This window comes from Neovison vison, chromosome 13 (assembly GCF_020171115.1).
Source record: "Neovison vison isolate M4711 chromosome 13, ASM_NN_V1, whole genome shotgun sequence".
Taxonomy (NCBI): Eukaryota; Metazoa; Chordata; class Mammalia; order Carnivora; family Mustelidae; genus Neogale; species Neogale vison.
In genome coordinates this window covers 29,799,900-29,824,812 of record NC_058103.1, presented here as the reverse complement: position 1 = coordinate 29,824,812, position 24,913 = coordinate 29,799,900, and the positions used below count along the sequence as shown (strand labels likewise).

Here is a 24,913-nt window from a genome sequence, read left to right as displayed (position 1 = left end):
GGTATATTATGTATATATATCTCCACCATCAAACACACCAAGAAGCACTCCCCTCCACCATCATCACTGAGACTCTAGGCTTGTGTCCTGGAGAGGACGATGAGCTGAGCCGGAGCGGGAATCCTCGTCTTCTAGAGACTGAGGGGTTGGGAGTGAGTCTCGGGTGGGGGCCGGGAGGTGGGACATGCCGCGGGGGGAGCCCCTCAGTCCGGCATCTGGCAACCTTGGTGTCCTCACCTGTGAAACGAGGAGGTGGTCTTCACGTATTCCTTCCAGAAGTGTTCGTGAGTACATGTGAGGTGCCAGGCTGCGTTCAAGGCGCCCCTGGCCTCTGGCCTCTTGGGATTCGAATTCCCGTGGAGGGGAGAGACCAGCAGCCGCAGACAAGCAAACCGGCAAGAGCAATCTTGCGTGCCCCTGGGGGCTCTGAGGAGCGGTCAAACAGCAGGTGTGACGGTGGCGGGGTGGGGGCTGCTTATGTGGGGCGGTCAGGGGAGGTCTTGCATAAAGGGAGCCAGGCCTGAGGTAGAGGTGGAGGTGGGGGGAAGGCAGGAGACAGCACCCCCGAGAGGCCACTGCTTATGCAGCCGAGGCCTGAGCCACGGACAGCAGGCCTTTGTGGCTAGTGCACAGCGTGTGGTGGTGGTGGTGGGCGACGCAGAGCCTTGGAGGTCCTGTGAGGAGTTTGGGTTTTACTGCAGGTGTGATAAGAAGCCATCTCAGTGGCTTCTAAGCAAGGAAGAAGAGGCCTGGTTGTTTTAGAAAAAGAGGGCTGTGGGGCGCTTGGGTGGCTCAGTGGGTTAAAGCCTCTGCCTTCGGCTCAGGTCATGATCCCAGGGTTCTGGGATCGAGCCCCACGTCGGGCTCTCTGCTCTGCAGGGAACCTGCTTTCTCCCCTCTCTCTCTCTGCCTGCCTCTCTGCCTACTTGTGCTTTCTGTCTGTCAAATAAATAAAATCTTAAAAAAAAAAAAAAAAGAAAAAGAGGGCTGTGACTTCCATGTGGGTCAGGTGCGGGGCCATGGACGGGAGAGCTGCGGTGAGGGAGGGGCGGTGCTGGAGGTTGCCACAGGGAGCCAGGCGAGGAGGGTAGCTTTGGTAGGGCCATCTCTTGCCTGTTTAGGAGAGACCTTTATGAAAGCTGCAGGGAACATTTCCCAGGGACAATGCCCATACTTACATGTTTATAAGATTGAGCAGAGGTTGTAGGGGAATCCCTCGAGTTTTCCCTCCGTGCACCCCAGGACTGGAACTGCTGGGCTGGGTGTCTCTGAGTCCCTTCCCAGCACGCTGCACCCCCTTCCAGGCTGAGCCCTGGTTCCAGGGGCCCGAGGGCCAGGCAGGGGCCACAACAGAGCTGCAGGGGGAAGGCGGTGGGCAGAGGGGCCGTGGTCAGCAGGTGGTGAGGTGGCCGCCCAGCAGACTCTGAGGGGGTCTCCCTTCTGGGTCCTCCAGCTCAGCTTGACTGTGGTGGCGGGACAATGCAAAGGGCAGAGTGGATCTCCTGATACTTCAAAACAGCTTCGTTCAAACCTCACTCACTCAGAATTTGCAATCCTGTGGGCCGTACATGCTCAAGGCAGGGCTGAAATTGGTTCTTGGGTGGGGTGAAAAAAACCCCGGAGCTATTACAATGATTTGTTACCCTTCAAAGGGCCCCAGTACACAAACAGATGTGCAATATATTGGGGGTATTAAAATTTCATGGAAAGGGGGTAGTCGGGGGAAAAAACTGTCTAATGAGGCTTTCTGGGAGGATGATTCTTAAACCAACAAAAAATTGAGAAGTCCTGATTTAGAGGCAGTGAGATTTTTCTGTGGAGCCAGAAGAACTCAATCAACAGCGTAGCTCAGGCCTTTCGTTTCGATATATTAATTTATAAAGTGGACTTACAACAGAAATCTTTGTTCTCTTTTCTTCAAATGTATCTGTACACATAGCAATAGCGTTTTCTTCGTTAAATTCTCAGCAATATGAGCTTTTCACCAATGTAAGACTTCCCATCTCTTACTCTGCCCCTTTGCCTCTGGCAAAACAATGCTGTGGATTTTGGCATCCATCATCCATCCATCCATCATCCATTTTACGTGGCCCTGATACTGACCTGAGGGCAGGTGTTTCTACAGCCGGGTTACAGATGAGAACACAGATGCTCAAAGAGGGGAAATCACTCGCCCAGCCTATAAGCAGCTGACCCCGGCCTGGTGCTTGTTTCTGTTGTTTCTTTGTGCTGTTCCCTGCACTGTGTCCTCAATTCCACAGAAAGGAGGTGAGGTAGCACCTCCCCATGAGCACCCGGGGGTCCAGACCATGCCCTGTGGGAAGTGTGGTCTTCGTTTCTTGCCAGAGCCCACTAGGATGTGGCAAGGTGGGGCCACTTCCGGGCTCTCTGGAGAGGCTCCCAGAAGTGGCTGAGGCCTCAAGGCTGACTGACCTGGTACCTTCCTGGGAGCAAGTAGGAAAATGTGAATGATGCCTAGTGCTGTCATGGGGAGAGTGGCCGGAGCCCTCCCTGTTGTGTGTGGGTTGGAATTGATCTTCACCTTGGGCGTCCCTTGGAGAGTGGGGCTCAGGGTGAATTTGTGCTCATAAGAGCACCTTCCCTTGCTTGCTGCCCTGAGTGACCAGGAAAAAAAATAAGGAACAGGAAGCCAGGGAAGGGGAGACAGGGAGGCATAAACCACCATTTAGTGTCTTGGCATGTGACCAAGAGAGTCAACTAGATAGTCGAGTTGGGTTGAGGTTGGTCCATCTTCTCCATTAAGGAAGGCCTTAGAACAGTACCTGACACACAGTAGGCGCTACATAAATGTCAGCTGCCATTATCCAAAGCCTTTCCCACCTTTACCTTTCAGGGGTTTACCCACCACCGAGGAGACGCAGCTTTCCATACAGCTCGAGCCCTATCGGACTAGCAAGATGGCCGCGGAGAGACCTGCCCGTTCCCTGCACCCGTGAGGGGTGAGGTGCTCTGGGGCCCAGCGATGGGGAACGCTACCGCGGAGAACACCTCGCTGTGCAGCATTGACCACACCATCCACCAGACCCTGGCCCCGGTGGTCTACGTGGCGGTGCTGGTGGTGGGCTTCCCGGCCAACTGCCTGTCCCTCTACTTCGGCTACCTGCAGATCAAGGCCCGCAACGAGCTGGGCGTGTACCTGTGCAACCTGACGGTGGCCGACCTCTTCTACATCTGCTCGCTGCCCTTCTGGCTGCAGTACGTGCTACAGCACGACAACTGGTCACACGGGGACCTGTCCTGCAAGGTGTGCGGTATCCTGCTGTACGAGAACATCTACATCAGCGTGGGCTTCCTCTGCTGCATCTCCATCGACCGCTACCTGGCCGTGGCCCACCCCTTCCGCTTCCACCAGTTCCGCACGCTCAAGGCGGCCGTGGCCGTCAGCGTGCTCATCTGGGTCAAGGAGCTGCTGACCAGCGTCTACTTCTTCCTGCACAAGGAGGTGGTGGAGGACGGGGACAGGCACCGCGTCTGCTTCGAGCACTATCCCCTGGAGCCGCGGCAGCGGGGCATCAACCACTACCGCTTCCTGGTGGGCTTCCTCTTCCCGCTCTGCCTGCTGCTGGCCTCCTACCGGGGCATCCTGCGGGCCGTGCGCCGGAGCCACGGCACCCAGAAGAGCCGCAAGGACCAGATCCAGCGGCTGGTGCTCAGCACCGTGGTCATCTTCCTGGCCTGCTTCCTGCCCTACCACGCGCTGCTGCTCGTGCGCAGCCTCTGGGAGGCCAGCTGCCAGTTCGCCAGGGCCATCTTCAACGCCTACCACTTCTCCCTGCTGCTCACCAGCTTCAACTGCGTGGCCGACCCCGTGCTCTACTGCTTTGTCAGCGAGTCCACGCACAGGGACCTGGGCCGCCTCCGCGGGGCCTGCCTGGCTTTCCTCGCCTGCGCTGGGGGTGGCCGCGCCCGGGAGGCCTACCCGCTGGGCGCCGCAGACGCCTCCGGGAAAAGCGACGAGCCCGAGCTGCTGACCAGGCTCCACTCAACCTTCCAGACCCCGAACTCACCCGGAGCTGGGGGTTCCCCTGCAGGCGGCTTGGCCTAGTTCCGGCGGGGTGGGGGGAGTGTCTCACCGTCGGCAGGGGGGCTGGTGAGGGCTGAGCTTGCTGGCGACCGCTGGCCACTGCTCTTGGCCAAGGACAGGTGCCTCTTTCTGCTGGAGTGAGAATCTCTCTGGCCCGGGGAGCCCGCTCCAGCTTGCTGAACCCAGTGGGGATGAGCCCTGGGAGTTGATGGGTGCCACCTGCTGCTGGCTGGGCTCCTGGGGAGGAGAAGAGGGCGAATTGTCACTTCCACGAGGTTCTTGAAGAGAAGCTGATGGGAAGGGATGGGTGCAGAGTGTGAGGGCATGGAGGATGGGACTGGGGCATGAGGGCAGGTTCGTGGGTGCACATGTGTGAGGGCCTTCCAGTGCCATCGTCACAGATGACACCTGTCCAGAGGCCCTGGTGCTTCCTGGGGTCACGACATGTGAAGCTGTGTTGTCATCCCTGACAATTGGGCCTCACCCCTTTGTGGGAAGAGGACCGGCTGGGAGGTGTTTGGGCGCTGGAAGTGTGTGGTGGGGGACAGTGAGGGGAATGACAGCAGAGGAGAGATCCCAGCTCCAGGCTCACCTCACGTTCAGAGGGGGAGCTGAGTGGACTTCCCAAGCCCCAGGACTGATAGGAGACAAATTCCAGGGCTCCCCGGAGCTCCCTGGGGCCATGTCTGTGGTCCTTTCAAATAGCCGGTACCGAAAACTCTGTATCAGGACAGAGTTCCCAGCACGCAGAGTCCTGCTCATTAGTTTTCTGTTTCCATCTGCCCAGAAGCACCAGAGGCAGAAGCTGGGGATGTGTGTGTGTGTGTGTGTGTGTGTGTGTGTCTGTGTGCGCACACGTGCATGTGTTCATGGTTCAAATGCCGACCTCCATGACAGCTGTGTGCCAAGACACTGAGGCTGGGGTTGTGTGACTGTTGGTGGTGTTGCCTCCCCCTGCCCCCCAGTTCCCACTTTGTCCCCCACCACACACCCTGTGGAGTGTCCAGCAGTCTCGTGATATCCTCTTACCTTCCTCAACTATAACAAAGTAAAATAGAGACACATTGTCTAGCATCTCTCAGCCCAAAGGCCTGCGGTTAGGCTCCATGATGGTTTAAATAGCCCCTGGGACAAGGAGAAGGAGGGGACCCCGGGCTCCTCCTGCTGCCCTCATTCCCCAGCACGGCTCCTCTGCCAGGTGGTCCACCTCACTCCCTGGAAGGTGACAGCAGGTCCCAGGGACCGCGTATAGCCCAGGGTACTGACTGCTCTCTCTCGTTCTGTCCCCGAAGGCTCGGTACAAGTCTCATCTCTCCTACACCTTGTGCCCAGCCATGTTGAGCCTCCACCCTGGTGCACATGCCAAGGACCAGAAGAACTTCTCGCTGCTCCAAGGATCTGGCCACCTTTGCACAAATGCCAGCCCTTCAGGTTTCCTGCCCGTGGGCTGGGGCCAGCTCTGACTTCCCTCAGAGTTTTGGGATTCAAGCTAAGCTCCCCACATCCATGGGGTTGGGTGGACTGGGTGGACTCAAGCCTAGAACGGGACCAGGGATGGGGAGATTCAAGCTGGCATCCACAGAACATTTCTGGAATCTGCTGAAAGGAAGGCCAAGGAGAATATCTCCAATCTCTCTTCCGCTTTCCTCCCATCCTTCTCTAAGAAGTACATTTATCCTGATTCTCTTACCCTCCAATCAGAGCTACCCAGAGGCAGAGGCCCCGTGCTGGAAGTGACATTGGCTTTGACTAGGTAGCCCTACTGTAGCTCCTTAGGGAGGGCCTCCCATAACCTGGGGAGCTTCTCTTCCCTTCCTGAAGGAAGAAATGACCAGATATGAAGGTGGCAGAAGTGACCATCCTGCCAAGAAAAGTCTACCTAGTCTCACCCCAGAATCATACTGGGGCAGTGGCACTGGTTGAGGCCTCCATGCCCCCTCATCCCAAATTTCCTCCTATTTTGACCTTAAACATGGGCATTCCCACTGGATGGACTGGGGTGAGCTGACGGTGGTTCCTTTTACTATCAAGAGTTGTATTTTTGTATTGTCCTCTCTTTTATGCCAAGTATGTGCGTGTTGGACTGTGCACTGGATTTATGTAGCCAACTTGAGTCTGCAAATAAAGCAAAGTAACCAGCCACAGCTGGAGTGTGCTGCAGTCCTTAGGGGGGAAAGAGGGTGTTTTGATGACAGGGGGAACCTGGAGGGCTCTTGAAATATCCAGCAGAGTCAGGAAGTTCCAGGGATCGGATTTCTTAGAGAAAACTCAGAGAAATTAGGGTATTTGCCCTTGGTTATCCAGCAGTGACCCACAAAGATGGAACCCTCAAGTGAAGTTGGGTCTTCTCTCTCTCTTCTTGAGAGTCACAAAGTGTCTTAAACTCTTTAGCACATTGTTGCAAATCCACTCTGGGACTTAATTTGGCCCCCTCCCCTTTGAGGACAGAGTCTGACCCTGTGATTTGGAGACTATCACTCTGTCCTTGGACACAAGACCCCTTCTGCCCTCTAGGTGGCTTTTCCCCACAGTGAGGACAGGCTTGATCAGACAGAACACCCTCTTCTTTAGTGAAAGACAGCCAAAGTAGAAAGACCTGTTGAGTCATCTCTAGGGGGTGTCCTCACCACTTAAGCTTTGTTTGGCGAGGCTCATATTTGTTGACCAGCCCTTTTAGGTTTTAGCTTTTTCTCAATAGTGACAGGCTACGTGTTTATTACTCAAGATCAGCTGCATCATATTAAAACATAAATTTGGTTTTGGTTACTTAATCCTTTCCTGGGTCAGATTCCTGGAGTCCTGGAGGATTCTGCAAGAATTGATCCTTCTTCCAAACAGATTAAGTGAGGACATCATTGGGGATTAAGACTCCTTTCTCTCCTGAGAGAATGGATGGAGGAAAAGGCTCATCTGGTTTGGACAGAAGGTGACAGAGTGATTATAGATTCCTTTCTCATTCACCAGTGTTGCTTAGCAAGATGAGGCTCATCTTCCTGTTTATATACACTGGTCTGTGGGTTGCCCAGACAAGAGTGGGAGAAATTTTCAGCATGGAATACATCCCCATCTGCTGCTTTCCTCTGACGGGTATAACCAAGAGAGCCAGAAGGTGGTCTGCTTGGTTCAGGGCTTTTCTCAAAAACCTGCTTCTTGAAGCTGGTGATCCTATAGCCTCCATGCCTGGAACTCATCTAGCAAAACAATGGCCTTTGATGGCAATCACCCTCAGGTCACAATGGTACCCAATGATCAGGAGAAATGGTAGGATTTCAACTCCATCTGCTTTAATTCAACAACTATCGGGACACTGCTAGATTAGACATTAGATAGCAGTGCTGGAATGTACCATAGAGGTCATGATATCCAATTTCCTCTCCACTGAATTTTCCCAGACATATCCCCTCCCCCAAAAGATGGTCCAGTTTCTGAACAAATACCACTAATGACATCAATTTGCTACTAACCAAGATAAGTCATTCCAAGGTTGGGGAGAAAATTTTAACTCCGAAGGAGCCAAGGTAGATCACTTTCCCCACTGGCCTTAGAGCACATGAACTGTGCCTCTGGGGCACATGGTCCTTCAGGTACTAGCATCTAAAGACAGTTTTCTTACCCCACTTCTCAGTATTAAACTCTCTAAATTTGAATTAGACAAAGCTGCATTATACTATAGTAACAAATATAGCCCCCCAAATCACAGTGCCTTAAAACAAGAAAAGTTGGTCTCCTGTTCACGCAAAGTCCAATGAGAGACTGCCAATTCTGGCAAGTCTTTATCCAAGTGATAGGTGTGATTCAGGATCCTTTTGTCAAGAGGTTCCAACATCTTGGTGTCTTCTTCCATCCACATAGGGTAGGGAAGCAACAAAATCTCTCTGTGCATTTGTGGCCAAGTCTGGAAGTGGTTGATATCTACTACTCACAGTCCATTGGCCAGAATCCAGTCACATGGCCCAACCCAAGTACAAGGAAGGCTGGGAAAGGTAGTTTTCCTATGTATGCAGGAAGAGGAAGCAGAAGCGGTGAGCATCCAGCCCAGTCTCAGACAGACAGCTCTTTAAGCCACCTCCCTCCACTCAACAGGTTTTAAGCTCTCACCTTTGTATACCTCACCTGAACAAAACTCACACCTTCAAATGTGATGCTTGGATCTGAAGTGAAATTAAGCCTGTCTGATGTGCACTGAGGAGAAAGGGACTATTTACCTCCCTGTGCTTCTGTTGACATTAATTTTTCTGTCAAACAAATCATCATGACTGACATATGTTGAGTTTATGGGAACTGCTGTTAAGCCACATCTTTTCCATCCTGCCTGGAGCAAGGGTCTTCTGAGACTTAGACTTCATTGAGGGGCAGAGGAACCTACATGGAACAGGTAGGAAGTAGCACAACGTAGAGGGCTGGACTGAGGGGGGGCTGACCATCAGCAGGGTCTGGGCAAAGAGGGGCAGGAAATGAATTCAGAGGAATGTCTTACCCAGATGAGCAATGGGACAACATTGGACCAGAGGACAGCAGGGGGCTAAGGAACCCTGACCCCATTAGCTGGCTTGCTTGTCTTTGAGTCTCACCTCCTGCAGGGTCTACAGGGTATGTGCTCCTTCATATGCCCAACGTTTCCAGCCTGCCCTTGAACACCCAAAGAGCACTCTAGACCCTGCTTGCCAGGAGACCCCCTAAATTCCTGGAAATGACCAGAGATGTTCACCTGCCCCACAAATCCAATCTACTGGATGCCCTAACCCATCTCTTCCCCTGAGCTGCCCCACCATTCCCTGTGGGTCACTCTTATCCTGCTGTAACTGGCTTCCCCAAGGTCAGAGCCATGCTCACCATGCTATCTCAGACGTAGACACAGGCTCTTTATCAAAACATGGCCAAGATGGGACATATTTGAGCAAAACTTTACTAAAGGCCTGACCAGGAATCTCTACTGTGGGACAGAAACACATGAAAACAGAATCCTGGAGCTCAGAGCTCTGGTGGTCCCTGGGCTGGGCCCAGCTAAGGGGCTCTCTCTTGCACCTGAGCCCCGTTCTCCCTGCAGGGGGGCCTCTGGGTGCCTCACTCCAGAGCGAGGACCCCCAACTCTCAGCCTTCTCTGGGCTCCACCTGGGTCTCAGCCTCTTTCCCAAACAAGTTCATCATCTCCCCATAAACTTCTGGCCACAGTGCAGTTAATCTATTACACGGTCCTGCCTTAAACCGCTCCATGTCAGAACAGAACTCTCTTATTACTATTGTAAAACCAAAGGCCCATTAGTGTCTTTCTCCAAAATATGAATCAGAAGAATGATGGCAGCTTTACTGAAGTGGGGTTTTTCTCTCTCCTAGCCATCGAGACTTCAAAAATGCCGGGGGATGCTCTCAGAGGCCTGCCTGACATGAAGCTCTGCCATCGCAAATCAGGACCAAAACTGTCCCTGGAGGACCCCCCGCCCATGAAGCCTGGGGCTGGGAGGGCCTGGGAGGGACTCAGCGAGCTGTGAGAAACTGCAGGTGGAGGGAGCGTGAGCCCATTAAATGAGCACATCCGCCCTGAGCTCACACCAGCAGAAGCACAGACCTGTAGGTGGGGACACTTGGCCAAAAGGACAAGGGGAGGTCTAGATGGTCCCCACCCCACCTGCTTCTGGCCAGGGGCTCTTGGCCATGCCCTGGTGTAGGGCACACTGGAAGTGAATCCCAGATTGCTTACTGTGAACTCAGGCTTTAACTTCTACAGCTGGGTAGACAATTTGGGGTAGCATGTGTTCCACGCTTTACAACTAAGGCCCCTTAAAGAACTGGAGTAGATGAGTTTAAGGAAATAAAATGAAGCAGCCCCAGTAAGCATCTGGGGCTATGGCTGGGAAACCAGACTCCGCCATCTGGATGAGTCAGCCATCACTCAGCCGTGAGCCAGCACAAGGTACTGTCCCCGTTCAATACGGGACTGCAATGGGATGTCGTCAGTGACTCTACTTCTAATTTTCTTGGGAAATATGCAGTGCGAGATGGTGAAGGAGATGTGGGCGAGCTGACTACAGTTGTCCGGAAGGATCCCGTGAGGTACCTGAGCCCAACACCATCCTGACCCAGCCCCCAGCTCAGGAGGGTGCCTGCCCTCCTCTGTGGGAAGGCCAAAGCCTCTGGCTCCTGGCTGGGGCTGAGCATATGGGGAAGGAGTGGGAGAAGAGTCAGGCTCTGCGGGGAGGGTGGGTGGAGGATGCCAGGACCTTTGGGGGTAAAGAGAGGCGGGGGGCATACAGGAGGTGATGGCGAGAAGTCAGGTTTGAAGGACCACATAAACAAAACATTGTTTGAATAAGAAAGCATTTCAAAGGTATAAATATTTTGGTACTGGTGATAAAGTCCCAGAGCTTTGTAAATAGGCACTACGTATTTGTAAATTATTTGTCAATTTCTTAATTAGCCTGTGGGATTATTCACGGTCCCGGTCATGCCTACTCTTGTGTCTGCCTGGCAAGGAATATTTTTGCTGGTGTCCCCCTACATGACTGATCAGAAGACTTTCAGAGCAGAACACGTGGGTGCCCAGGGGGTTGAAATCAATGCCTCCACGCACTCAGGAAGAAAAGAAAAAACCCAGAAACCCCAAAGAACGGTTCTCCTTGGGTCCGTATCATCCGCACCACCCTGTCCCAGGCAGTGGTCATGCAGGATCCTGGGCAGGGCTCACCCAGAGCCAGGGTTCATGTGCAAGGCTGTCGTGGAAAGAAGCTGGGACCCTTGGGTAACACATTCTCATGTCCAGGCATGACCATCCGGTACGTGGGCCACAGGCACAGTCACATACACACTGTGGTGACATCCACCAGCTTCTGGATCATCTGGGTGTGGGTGCCGTGGAAGGGCAGCCCGTCCACCTCCATGCCCACAACCCCCGACACTCCACTCCGGACCTTGTGCCGCACCAGGATGCCCAACATCTTCTCTTCCTGGAAAAAAATGAGGGCAGAGACAGAAGTGGTGGAGGGAGGGGGAGGAAAAAGAAAGAGACGCAGACATTTACAAGGGGAGGAAGAGCTTTGGACTTGGTGTGGTCTCTTTTTGAAAAATAAAATTTCACTTAACCATACGGATGCCACTGAGAGACTCATCATGAAGATTAGGTGTCCTACATCACGCCCCAACTGCCCCAAGCCCCTCCTCGGAAGCAGCCACTTGGAGGAATCTAGGGTGTTCTTCTGGGACTTACAGTCATGTAACTAAATGTGGTTATTATGGAAAATTGCATTTAGCGTTTGGTAAAAACACGGAAGATTCACTTCTGTGGGTACAGTGTGGGCTACTTCCTGCAAACCAGCCCCTGCTTGGCTCTGATCATCTGCTGATGTGGGCCACGTCCCATCTCCCTCAGCATTCTCCAGTGTGGATGGGGGAGCCGCTGGAGGGAGCGGGGCCCTGCAGGAAATGCAGCCTGATCCCGGCCCGGCAGGCAGGGTTTGGGATCAGACAGGATTGACTTGGGTCTTCCCTGGCCTCTCCATGCCTCAGTGTCCTCATCTGTATAATGGGGATGTTAATGATAATAATAGTAATAATGTCTCCTGAGTGGGCTCTTGTAAGGATTAAATGAGCTAATGTAAGTAAAGCACCTAGTGTGGTTTTTGGCACACAGTAGGTGCTCATGAAATCAGGTAAATTATTATTGGCATGGTTGGGTCCCCTGGCCTTTAACCCAGAGTTTTTTTCCTTTGCCGTACTTGCTGATTTTTTTTTTTTTTTTAAGTGATTCGATTCTCCTCCTCACTTCCTCCCAAAGTAAGGTCCCAAAGAACTACTTGCCTACTTGCCCTCCATGTGTCTCCCTCTGGTTAGAAGGTTCTGGTCACCCTGAGAAAGGTGGGTCTAAAGTGAAGATACAAGGAGAATGGTACCCGAGGGGCAGAAGTCCAGCCCATCCTCTCCCTCCTCCTCCCCCAGCAGAGGAGGGGGGTGGGTGGAGGAGACCAAGACTCTCCTGCAGAAAGGTTAGGATGGCTCTGAAAGGGCTCTCACCTTCCTTCCCAGGCGCTTGCTCAGTGATCCCACCCCCGTCAAAGTCAAAGGTTTCTCGCCTGCCACCTGCCATGCCTTGAACCGGGGGATACAGAGGTGAATGGGACACAGTCCCTGCTCTGGGGGATTCACAGTCCAGATGACTGATCAGGCAGGAATGGTCCGTGGAGATCATGGCACAGGGCAGGGGCATCCAACCCCTATTATCAGACTGGCTCAGGAAAGGCTTTCTGGCGGAGGGGCATCTAGGACCACGGGTGATAAAAGAGCAGGAATGAGCCAAGCCAGGGGTGCTTGAGGAGCACTCACTGCAAACTTGTCCAAACAATGGAGAATGAGCTGGCAAAAGTCGCCTGGGAAGGGCTCTCCTCTCAGCTGGCCTGAGAGCCTGCATTTCCATTCTGCCCTGGGAGGGACACCCAAGGGCATTTCCTGGCATCTCTTTGTCCTCCGGCCCCTTCCCAGAGGCTGCCTGGCCCAGAATGCCATTTCCTGCCCTTTGTTTGGGTTTTATTCTTCCATTTCTCTCCCCATTGGGTCATATCCTCTCTTTATGGGGGAGTGCTTCTAGGATCTGGGAGTGGGGGGGTGCATTTCCTCCCACACACTGCCTGCTGGCACCATTCCCATCCTTCTGGGCCCCAGGGAGGGTCCTTGGGGGTGTCAGGGTGCATGTGAGCCATCAGCAGCTTAGGAACAGGCTGGCACTCAGCCTCTAGGAAGAGCCACAGGAACAGCTGGACCAGCAGGGACAGCCGGCAAATTTCCAGGCATCACTGAACCACCTCAGAAAGTTAGAACTGTTCTGTGCCATGACATTGGCAATGGCTGCATGGATGTGTACATACGGAAAAATCCAACTACTGTCCACTTATGGTTGAAGCACTTCTCTATTCCACGTAACTCAGTGTTTCAAAGCTAGCAAGAGAAATGGAGTGGGACGGGAGTGCTGGAAGAGAACAGGAGCCCAGGATGAAGCCACAGTCCTGCCTTGTCCATTATCTGCGTTATCCATCCGTCCATCCGTCCATCCATCCGCAGTCCCTCCTGGAAGTCGTCATCAGTCAGCTTGTAGCTCCTGACAAGGTCTGAGACATGCCCTCAGATAAACCTCCGGGGCACAGCGAAAGGCCAGAGCGGGCAGGGTGTGCCCTAGATGGTGGCAGCCGCCTTCCCTGGGCTCCTCCGCACGGTGCCCACACCCGACACGGTCACGATCAGATCAGACCCCTGATACAGGAGGCCCCGCTGACAAGCAACTCACACTGCCGAGATGAAGGACATCCCTCACGCCCTAGCCAATCCGGCTGCACTGCCCGCTCCGGCCACAGCTCTGCCCAGCACGCCTTGATGACTCAGGGATGCGCAGGGAGCGACCCACAGAGCTCCGCTGTGATGATTCCAGTTCTTTCTCCTGTACGCGGCATTGCTTCATGCCCCTGGCACCTTTGTTTTGTGGGTCTTGCAGCCTGGAAGGCCCTTCCCACCCTCTCCTACCTGGTTACTTAGAGCCTACTCACTCTCCAAGACCCAGCTCAGTGCTACCTCCTCCAGGCAGCCTTTCTTGAGCTCTCTGAATGAGCTAAGGGCCTGTGCTCTGTCCCCATAGCCCTGCACACTTCTATCCTCCTACCCTCCACCCACCCGCAGTGGATCCCGAGTTCCCTGCCCAGGGGGTGGGTCTGACCCTCCATTTTCTCCCAGAGCAAAGCTGGCCTGGCCCGGAGGAGGGGCTTAACACACATGTGTTTGTACTTTTGTTTTGAAAATGTTCCCTTTTATTTTCCTCCTCAGGGTGATACATTATTAATGTATTTATGAAGAACGGTGTGGAAACCCAAAGGGAGTATTTTCCATCCCTGGAGGGTAAGTGTTTGGGTTGTATGAATTTTCCTGGCTGGGTTCATTCTTTTGTGTCTGTATGAATCAGGAATCATGCGTGAGGCAGGCCCCTGAGGCTTTTTTTCCAGTTCAGATCCAGGAAATGCAAAGAAAGTACCCAAGGCCCTCTGGGCACCACTGGGGCAGGCCATTTCCCTTAAAAATATCCTTCAGCAGCTCTATCCGCCCCCCCCCCCCCCCCCGCATGTGGCACCGTGGCATTACCAGGAACCAGGAAACTTCTGAGCCTTGGAATGAGCCCAGAGAATGGAGTCAGAGAGACCCAGACTCAGGTCCCAGCTCCCCATCTTGGCTGGGTGTGTGGGGTAAGCCACCTCCCCTGTGGGAATCCCAGCTCCCTCATCTGTAAAGTGGGCCCAATATCAATCCAGAGAGGTTTTAGGGAGAAATGGGCAGGCAGGTGGCAGAAAGAGAGAAACAGAGGGAGACACCAGGTTCTGGAAACTCATGTTTCTCAGCAGTGAGGGGCTCTGGGCCTCAGCCACGGGCCGCCTGGGCACTCATCACAATTGCTCTCCCCACCTGAGCTGTTATGTCCAGGCTCAACGCTCGGGAACCCTCCTGCCCTTAGACTGCATTCCCGTCTCCCCAGACCAACCGTCGAATCCAGGGTGTCCGAGTATGGTCACCCAGAATGTGTCAGATAGGCTGCTTGTCTGGCCTACTTCAGGCCAACTGAGCCAGGAAGCCTGGGGTGGGTTTTGCACTCTGGGGTTTAAGATGACCCTGAGCTCATTCAGATGCCTTTGAGGTTGGGGAACTGCTGTCCTAACAGGGCACTGCATCTGTCCGTCCGTCCATCCATCCATCCATCCATACGTTCATTTGTTCATTTATTCATTCATTTTCTAGAATTTACCAAGCACCCTGTTTCCCTCTGCTGGTTGCTGGGAAAGCAGACGCAAGAAACTCAGTTCTTGGTCTTGCATTTAGCAGTCTAGACCTCTGGGGGACCAGACTGGGAAAGCGAGGCGGGAAGGTGCAGGAGACTGCTTTTGGACTGGTTAGGAGTGGCCGTGAGGTTAGTGGCCCAGCCTGACCTAGCACAAGAACCCTTCCCTCAACCCTGACTCGGCCCCTGTCAGGGCCTTCCTCCTCACAGGGCTGGGAAGCTCTGCAGAAGGCAAGCTCTTCCTTTCCGAGAACCATAGTCCGCTCTTGCGACCTCTGCCCCTTGGCCAGCTTTTGTCTCTCTCAAGTGGCCGAGGGCAAGGTCTGTCTTCCTCCCCCAGGACACCATTCAGGTGTGAGGCCTCAGGTCCCCCAGTCTTGCCCCTTCCAGGCCACACACCCCAGCTCCCTCCACTGATTCAGGCTCTGCAGCCTTGTCAGCCTGCTGCCTGCTGTCAGGTGAAGGGGAAGCTCAGGCAGAAGCTACAGCTCTCAGGGGAAGTCACCTCAGGCCTGGAATTTCGACATAAACTCAGGGCTTTGGTGCCAATTTCCCAAGATCCAAATTACTCTGGAAAATTCCCGCAGAAGGTGCTCCAGGCTCTGGGAGGAGCAGGGCATGAAGAGGTGGGTTTGAGCCTAGAATCAGAGTCAGCAGATGCGGCCGCAGGAACTGAGGCCCAAGGAGGGAATGGTGGAGTCATGGAGTCCTTCTGTTTTTTAAAAATAATCAGCCTAAAATAATCTACATGTCAAAGAGCCACATTGTGGGGTGGCAAATTCTGCTTCCCTATAGAGGAAATTCTGCTTCTAGCTGTGGTGGTGCTGTGGTGCTTCCAGCAGTGGTGCTGGCCATCAGTTTATAAGCCAGAACCCTCGACTTATAACCTGGAACCCTCTGTTTATAGCCTGGAACTCTTGGTTTATAGCCTGGGACCCTCAGCTTATAGCCTGGAACCCTCAGCTTATATAGCTGGGAACAGGCCTGCTCATCACGCCAGGATGTGGCCATCTGGTATGTTACCTTGGCAACAGATGGAAGGGCTTGAGTCCAATTCTGCTCCCCAGGTGATGTGGAGGGCCCAACTGCCTTCCTGAGGTAATGTCGGTGGACCTCACATGAGTTTAGGATGTACAGCGCACAGGCCAAGGCATAGCCTCCCCAGTTAGAAACACCTAGAACAAAAAAAGATTCTATCATAGAAGTGGAAAGGTAATGGGGTCCGTCACCCTGCCACTCAGCAGCTAGAACTCACCTCAGAGAATGGCCCCAAGGTCAGGGGCCATGCGTGGCACCAGAGAACTTGTGAGAAACGGATCCGTGGGTCCCAGTGCAGACCTACGTCAGAGGAACTCCGCAGGAAAAACAGGGAGCACACGGAGTAGTAATCAGCTCTCCAGGGGATGCTGATTCAAGTGAAAGGTCGAGAGGCATTGCTCCAAACCACCTGGGTTACCTACAATTACCCACCGACCAGCCGAGAAGCTTCAGGCTCTCCCCCTAGGAAGCCGCTGCAGATCTTCTGACATTAAGAAACTCTCCTGCATGGCGGACCTGTGTCCGTGATGCTGTGCAGAAGCCGGTCCTCTGAGGGGCTGGCTGGCTGTACTCGAAGAGGGTTCCTAGGTTAGCTTCTACCTGTCTTCCTTTTCTGTGAGCCAGCCCCAAGGCGCCTAGTCCCCGGCGCGGGGATGACCTCCCCGGCTCTTCTCTGACACCTGCCAGAGTTCTCCCTTCAACTGAAGAAGGATTGATGAAGGACCTGCTAGACTCTGGGCGTCAGAGCTAAGAAAGAAGGAGGAGCTCCGGACCCGGGGAGAGAGGGCCTGTGCACGAAGCTGACGCACAGCGAGGGAGGAGGTCACGGAGGGTGATGGGAGCACTCCGGAGGGACCACTTGTCAAAGTTCAAAGAAGAGGGGTCATTTCATACGGGGCTTGTAGGCTGGGCAGGATTTATCAGAGGAAGGGTGGAGAGTGGGGACCCTGGAGGTAGGAAAAAGTCCCAATATGCAGTGAGTACAAAGGCGTGTGGCACATAAATAGAAGACATACATCAGAACGAGGCAGGGGAGGGGCTGCTGGGGGGAGGGGCAGCAGGAGAGGGAAACAATCTCAAGCAGGCTTCAAGCTTAGTGTGGAGCCCGACATGGGGCCTGATCTCATGACCCTGAGATCATGACCTGAGCCGAAATCAAGAGTCAGATGTTTAACCCACTGAGCCACCCAGGCGGCCCTCACTTATTTCCAGCTAGTTAGATGGTGTTGTCGATTTCAACGATGCCCTTACTCATTTCCTGCCTGCTGGATCTGTCCCTTTCTGACAGAAGGCTAATAAAGTCTCTGTAGATTTTAGAGTAGAATCACCCATTTCTCTTTGTGTTTCTATCAGCTTTTGTCTCACATATTTGACACTCTGTGTTAGGAGCATAACCATGAAGAATTTTATGTCTTGGGGCGCCTGGGTGGCTCAGCCGGGTTGGGTGTCCAACTCTTGGTTTCTGCTCCGGTGGTGGTCTCCAGGTCATGGGATCGAACCCTGAGGAGTCTGCTTGGGATTCTCTCCTTCCCCTTCTGCCCCTCCCCTGGCTCACACTCACACACACACTCTCTCTAATAATAAATGAATAAATAAAAACTTAAAAGATTGTTGTGTCTTTGGGGCACCTGAATGGCTCCATCAGAAAAGCATGTGACTCTTGACCTTGGGGTTGTGAGTTCAAATCCCAACACTGGGTGTAAAGATTACTTAAATAAAACTTGAAAAAAAGAATTGTTATGTCCAAAACCAAAACAAACAAACAAAATAATAGTTATATTTTCTTGGAATATGACCCCTTTACATCATGGACTGCTCCACTTTGATCCTGATAACTTTCCCTGTTTGAAGTCTGCTCTAAATGCTTTGTTTTGGTTATTGTTCACCCGGTAGATTTTCCTCCCTCCATCCACTTTTAATCTATGTGTGTTTTTATATTTAAAGTGGGTTTCTTACAACTATAGTTGAGTCTTATTTTCTGATCTGCTCTGACAATCTCTGCCTTTTAACTGGGGGTAGTTGGACCACTGACATGTAAGGTGATCAGTGATACGGCTGGATTAATATCTTCCACATTGGTTACTATTTTTTGTTTGTTGTTCTAGCTCCTTTTTTTTAACCCCTGTTTTTGTCTTCCACCCCTTTTCTGCCTGTTGTGGTTTTAAATGAAGATGTTATAGGATTCTATTTTCTCTCCTTTCTTAGCATATCCATAATACTTCTTTTTAAAAAAAAATATTTTTTTTTTTTTTTAGATTTTTTATTTATTTATTTGAGAGAGAGAGACAGTGAGAGAGAGCATGAGCGAGGAGAAGGTCAGAGAGCGAAGCAGACTCCCCATGGAGCTGGGAGCCCGATGCGGGACTCGATCCCGGGACTCCAGGATCACGCCCTGAGCCGAAGGCAGTCGTCCAACCAACTGCGCCACCCAGGTGTCCCTAAAAAAATATATTTTTAATGATTGCCCTAGAGTTTGCAATATACCTTTACAACAAATCCAAGCTCACTTTCAAACAACCATTTCACAGTTAGGGCAAACACTCCTCATTCTTTCTTCCCATTGCTTGAATGATTGCTGTCAATCACTTCACTTACATACGGGAATGTAATTGAATGAGTCATTCCTATTATTGTTTTGAATAAGGTGTTATCTGTTAGACCAATTTCAGAACAAGAAAAATTAAAGTTATTTTGCCTTCACTTATGTATCCTCCAATGCTCTTCTTGGTGTAGATCTGAGTTTCTGACCTATGCAGTTTTCCTTCTCCCTGAAAATTTCTTTTTACGTTTCTTGCAAGGCAGATCTACTAGCAACGATGCCCTGTTTGAGAAATTCTTTCTTTCTCTTTCACTTTTGAAGGATAATTTCACAGGGCACGGAATTCTAGGTTAGTGGGGTTTTTTTCTGCCAACACTTGAAATATGTCATGCTACTCTATGGCCTGTGTGGTTTCTGAGGAGAAGCTAGATGTAATTCCTACCTGAGCTCCTCATTTATCCTGCTGGTGATCTCTGAGCTTCCTGGATTTATGGTTTAGTGTCTGACATTAATCTGGGGGGGGGGGAATCTCAGTCATTATTGTTTTATTTATTTATTTTTTTAAAAAAGATTTTATTTGTTTACTTGACAGGGAGAGAAATCACAAGTAGACAGAGAGGCAGGCAGAGAGGAGGGGGGAAGCAGGCTCCCTGCTGAGCAGAGAGCCTGATGCGGGGCTCGATCCCAGGACCCTGAGATCATGACCTGAGCTGAAGGCAGAGGCTCAAAATATTGCTTCTCTTCCTTTCTGTCTTTTTTCTCCTTCTGATATTCCCATTACATGGATGTTTGTCATTGTTCCACAATGCTTGGATATTCTATTCTGTCTCATCCAGTCTTTTTCTCTTGGCTTTCTAGTTTTAGAAGTTCCTATTGTCGTATGTTCAAGGTCACAGGTGATTTTTCTCAGCTGTGTCCAGCCTGCCAGTGGGCCCAGCCGGAGCATTCATCATTTCTGTTGCAGTGTTTTTGATTTCTGGCATTTCTTTTTCATTTTTTCTCAGAATTTCCATGTCTCTGCTTATATGACCATCTGTTATTTCATGTTGACTACTTTTGGGTGTTTCCTTTCCCCCCAGGTAGTTTGGGATCTGATAAAACCCCAGCCCGCTAGGCTCAGGTAAAACAGGTTCTCCTGAGGGTGGGCCTTGTTATGAATGGAGTGCTCTGGGGGTGCCTGGGTGGCTCAGTGGGTTGAATGTCTGCCTTTGGCTCAACTCATGATCTCAGGGTCCTGCGATCAAGCCCTGCATGGGGCTCCCTGCTCAGTGGGGAGCCTGCTTCTCCCTCGTCCTTCTCCCCTGTTGTGCACACCTGCTCGCTCACTCTCTCTCTCTCAAATAAAAAAATAAAATCTTAAAAAAAAAAAATGGAGATCTCTGATGTATTTCAAAATGGCTTCTTCCCTCTACCCCCAAAAGCACAAGGGGGTTTTTCTCTGATATCCATGGTGTGGACCAGGTAGAACTAATGGGACAAAAGTCACAAAAGTGTGGGGACCCCTTGTGACCAGGGTCCCGTGGAGTTTTGAACTCTTAGACCTGTCCACACTGAACCTCCAGCCATCCATCAGTTGCAGGTTTTCCTACCCTGGTACTAATTTCCTCAGAGATTTCTACTCCTCTCCAGGCTCTGTTTTGAGGATGAAATGGGAGAGCCTTTCTTCGGTATCTGTCAAAAGTCCTGAAACTTGTGGTGCAGTCAAGGGAGGAGAGATGGGTTCCTTTAGGACCTGGACATGGGCAAGGTCGGTCCTGATGGGAAAGGGAGGGACAGGGCAGCCTGGGGCAGAGGTAAGTCTGAAGAAAGGTGGGAAGAATTTTGCCCCCCTGGAACATTTACCAGATTGTTCACCTCCCTTCCACCATGCAGGAGGCACAGAGGAAAGCATGGATGACTCCTCTTCAGAGAGGTCTTCCCTGACCACCAACCTAAAGTGGCCTGCCGACCCTGTCTTTCATCTCCCTGTAACATCTCGTACTACTTAGCACGAGCTGGTGTATTTCTTTCTTAGGGCTCCTTGTCCATCTGCCCCCACTAAAGCAAGAGCCCTATGGAGCCTGACCATTGCCACACTAACTCCAGGACCAGTGTTTGTTGGATGACTGACTGAGAGGCCTAAGGCTGAGAACCAGGTCCCCATCTTGACCTGGCACCCTGGAGACTCCACTCTCGGGGGAGGGGAGCTTCTGGCTGGACAGGCTCCAGGCCTCCAGGTCCCTCTTCCTGGGGAGCCGGGCCTGACTGGCCCACCATCTGAGCACTCACCAGTGATGATGGCAAAGTCAGCCTCCACGTCACAGGCGATCACATCCCCATTTCGTATGTGTCTCTTCACAGCCTCCTTGACTTTGCCCATCCCAAGCTCATTGCCCCCATCACCGATCCCTAAAGGGAAGAAGAACCAAGTCAGTCCATGTACAGGATCCGACAGAATTGGGGAGGATGGTTTGGGGACAGGGGACCCCCTTCGCATGTGTTGTGTTGCCTCAGGAAGGGGAAAAGGATGGGCTCGGGGTCTATTTTCAGACAACCAGGAGATGTACTTCTCCTTCAGGTCTTCTAGAGGCTTCTTTAGGTAAAAGTGAGTTGAAGTTTGGAATTCACCAGCGTGCGGCCATGTCCCCTACTGAGTCTCACTCCCTAGTCACAGATAGGGACCCCTATGCTGGTCTACCAGGCCCATGGGAGAAGCAGGTGTGGCTTTCCTCAACTTTTGAGTGGCTCCTGTTCAGGGATGGGCTTCAAGGTCATGAGCCTCATCTGTGTGGTGGCGAACAGGTAGAGATGGTTAAGGTCAATTCTGCCATTTGCTTTAAAGGTTTCTGGTGAAAGAGGATGAAATACAGGTGTGTCAGTTCATCTTCGTCTATGCTAGAGTGGTGCCTGGTGCCCTGGAAAGTAGCTGAATCAGGACTATGTACCACAGGGGGAGTTGGTTGGCTGGTGAAAGAGACCCCATCTAAAGGCGGAAGAGGCATCCAAGGGTTTGTTAATTCATGTAATAAATGCTAGAACAAACATGCTAGAATAAATCAGTGTTCGAAATTATTTAACTCTTTGGTGAATGGTGTTGAAGATAGGAAATTGGCTAAAAATAAAAACCAGGGTTCCCACCTCACAGGCACACGGTGAAAATAATGTAACCAACCCTGCAACCTGCTGCCATCTCGGGTGGTGCTAGAGGACCACCATTGGTCCTGTGTCCTGTTGTTTCTGGAGGATTCTGTGGGTCAGAGGTCAGCAGGGAGACAGTTGTCGCTGCCTCAAGGTAACAGCTCCCCCAGGCACTGGACTGAGGCATGGTTGCATGGCTGTTTCTGTGTGGATTGCTACAGAGGCCTAGAACGCGTGCAAAAAATCCACCTGAGGCCACATTCATCGTGAGGTGGTGGACAGGGACGAGAGCTCCCCACCTCAAGCACTGGAGACCTGGATGCAGCCGAAAGAATCAGACAGTCTCAATGGCCTGGTACCTCAGGTCCACACCCTGAGGACTTCTCTCTTCATCAGACTAAGACAGACTGACACACATCCTTTTCTAGGCCCATGGCAACGACGGAATGAAGGGAAACCACGACAAAGCTAGCATTGGTGTTTGTCTATGTCTGTCTCTGGTCTTTCGTACTTTATGAATTTTGTCTTGTTTGCTCCCCAGGTCAGTCCTACCGGGGACTTGTTTTCTTCACCTGAGGGCACTCCCGGGGTCTCTGAGAGGGGCGGGAGCTGGGTGCGAAGTGGCAGGTCAGTGTTATGTCCCTGACAAGCTAGTGGCCTGCAGAAACTGAGGAACGGGGTGTCGATGGAACAGAGGAGAAAAAAGACAGGGATGGTCCTACAGGACAGGGGACTGTGGGGACCACAGGAGAAGCCTGGGCTCCTGAGGATAAGAGAAGGCTCCAGAGGTCCACAGAGGGAGCAGTTTGAAGGCACAGCCAGCTCTACTTGCTTCCTCTGCAGTCTTGGGGGCAGCCTTGGGGATCAGCAAAGATTGGGGGTCCATTTGGCTGGGGAAGAACAGCACCTTCGGATCCTGATCTCCCCTTTGACTTGGGGACCCCTTCCTTCCCCACTCTGGGCATTCCTTCCCCCAGCCCTCCAGTCCTTGGCCTGTCCAGCCCAGAGAGGCAGGAAGCTGAAGCCAAGTGTGCTGTGGGTACCACACCCAAGGCCTCTTCTGGGAAAGACCAGGCGCTTTGCAGAAATTTTCTACTCAACCAGGAAGACTTTCATTGTCTCATCAAAACCTCAAAAGCCAAAGGTGACTAATGAGTCCGGGAACCACTCTGAAGTGTCTGAACAAAGAGAACAATTAAACACAGAACGAGAAACTTGCCTTCATTACCCGAGGGTCTATACCCACCCCCAGGGGAGGAACGCTGCACTGGGAGTTGTGTCAAGCCTTTCAGAAATTCATTAAGGCAACAGGATTCCATGAAAAACATGTCGGAAGGGATTCTGGGAGTCTGGACTCCTAAATTCTACCCGCATCACTAATGGGCTAGGTGACCTCGAGGAACCTCCCTGGGCCTCATTTTTGAACACTGCCTGTCTTATCTACCTTCCAGGGTTTTAAAGAAGCTTCGACAGCATATGGATGTGAAACCTTTTTGAAGACCATACAGTTCTGTACAGACACAAGTGGTCACATTACTATATCATTAGCAGTCAAAATATTGCACTAATCACCTGTTTAAGTCATATTAGAAATGAGTGCACTCAGAAGATGAAACAGTATACGTGGTACCTGTGTCCTGTATGACTGATAGTATATACCTCGTGTCAATTTTATTATTGTTATTATTTGATTATTAGTGTTAATATTTTAGAGCTGGGCCAGTAGACGTGCTCGATTAAGCATCATTTCCTTTTCTTGCTTGTGGGAATGTTGGATTTCTAAGTGATGGTGTCTTTATCATCTAAACTGGCCATAATAAACAATGCTGGGGCAGAAAGCTACAGTCCCCATAGAACTCCACCCTGTCATTCTATAGTGTTCTAAAGTCAGTAAAAAGGCAGTTAGCGCTGACACATTCTTGCTGAATTCTCAGTGCTCCCCGCTTACCGGTTGATGAGATTCCAGGAATCTTCCGTGATGCCAGGAAAAGGTCATCAATGGGGTCAACCAAGTGCTTGATGTTCATCTTCCTAGCGTTGTAGTAATTGCCATCTGCAGCCCTTCCTGCACGCTCGATTGCCACCAGATGGTCGAATCTGCCAGGAAGCAAGGACATGGGGGCCTTATGGGAGGGTGGCTGCCTGGCTGGGTCATGTGTTTGTGTGAAGGACCCTTGCATTTTTTTCTCTGTTTCCTTCACTCCTACAGAATTTGGCTGAGCCTTTAGGTCTAACTGCTAGGGCTTGTACTGGGGGCTTGTCTATCAGATTATTTAGAAAAATACCATCAGAATCTTGGGGCACCCGGGTGACTCGGTTTGTTGAGCATCCGACTCTTGATTTTGACTGAGGTCTGATCTCAGGGTTGTGAGATCGAGCCCCGCGTTGGGCTCCAGGCTCTGCTCAGTCTGTTTAAGATTCTCTCTCTCTCTACCTCCGCCCCTCCCCACCGCACATGTGCACACGTGTATGCGCGCTCTCTCTCAAATACACAAATAAAATCTCTTAAGAAATGAAAATATCATCAGAATCTTTAACGGTTCATTAGAGTCAGAGGCTGTGGAACTAGGAAGGCTGACGGTCAGGGTCGAGTGCTGGACGCTGCCGGTGTCCTGGCCTGATCTCCACCAGCCGGTGGGCGCCAGCACCCGGAGGTCTAAGCATTGCCCGCTCTTGGCGCACCACTGCCTTCTCCCAGGATCTTATTCCATTTACGTACACAGACAGACTTAAAGAGTTGAAATGGAAGACAAATGAATCTAATGCAAGACCGAGATTAGAGAGGCGGCATAGACGGTGACAGCAGGCTTGTGGGGTGCGGAATCAGATGGTGTAGGCTCCTGTCCAGACTCTCACGCTCCTGGCCTTGGCCAAGTGCTTAGCCTCTCTGACCCACGTTCGCTACATCCGATGACCTGACCATAGGGCCGGTCTCATACGGTGGTGAAAGGAACCTCCCTGGGCCTCACTGTAGGACACTGCATTATCGACTTCACAGGGTTTCAAAGAGGCTTCAACAATATAATGGAGAAAACACACGAGAGGTACTTTGCGGACAGGCCCGTAATTACTCAGTGCACGGTAAATGGTGGTCTTGGTGGCTGTTATCAATATCAGGAGGAATCTTGTCTTGATAAACCAACTTGTGAAAATTGCACCTTTATGGCTCTCTAAATCCCCCACGATGGAATTCTTTATTTTTTGTAAGACTGATTAACTTATTTTAGAGAGCGAGAGTGAGCAGGGGTGAGGGAGGGTCAGAGGGCAAGGGAGAGAGAGAGAGAGAATTTCAAGCAGGGATCCCTGCTGAGCATGGAGTCTGAAGCTGGGCTTGATCTCATGATCCTGAGATTGTGACCTGAGCTGAAATGAAGAG

The 24,913-nt window shown here is 51.8% G+C and overlaps 2 protein-coding genes across 5 annotated transcripts in view; one reads left to right on the top strand and one right to left on the bottom strand.

The window, feature by feature from the left end:
- The window catches only part of GPR68 (G protein-coupled receptor 68), a 29,431-nt gene extending 23,242 nt beyond the window's left edge, over positions 1-6,189 (top strand). For all 4 annotated transcript variants that reach the window (XM_044231013.1, XM_044231011.1, XM_044231012.1 and 1 more), the window contains exon 2: positions 2,855-6,189. In XM_044231013.1, coding sequence (XP_044086948.1) covers positions 2,984-4,066 — 1,083 coding nt within the window. In that variant the 5' untranslated portion in view covers positions 2,855-2,983 and the 3' untranslated portion in view covers positions 4,067-6,189. The remainder of the gene's footprint in view (positions 1-2,854) is intronic.
- Positions 6,190-7,307: 1,118 nt separating this feature from the next.
- Positions 7,308-24,913, bottom strand: part of DGLUCY (D-glutamate cyclase) — a 76,247-nt gene continuing 58,641 nt past the window's right edge. Inside the window, exons 11-14 of the mRNA XM_044231050.1 lie at positions 23,486-23,634; positions 20,689-20,808; positions 15,867-16,018; positions 7,308-10,986 (exon numbers count right to left, since the gene is read on the bottom strand). Coding sequence (XP_044086985.1) covers positions 10,837-10,986; positions 15,867-16,018; positions 20,689-20,808; positions 23,486-23,634 — 571 coding nt within the window. The 3' untranslated portion in view covers positions 7,308-10,836. The remainder of the gene's footprint in view (positions 10,987-15,866; positions 16,019-20,688; positions 20,809-23,485; positions 23,635-24,913) is intronic.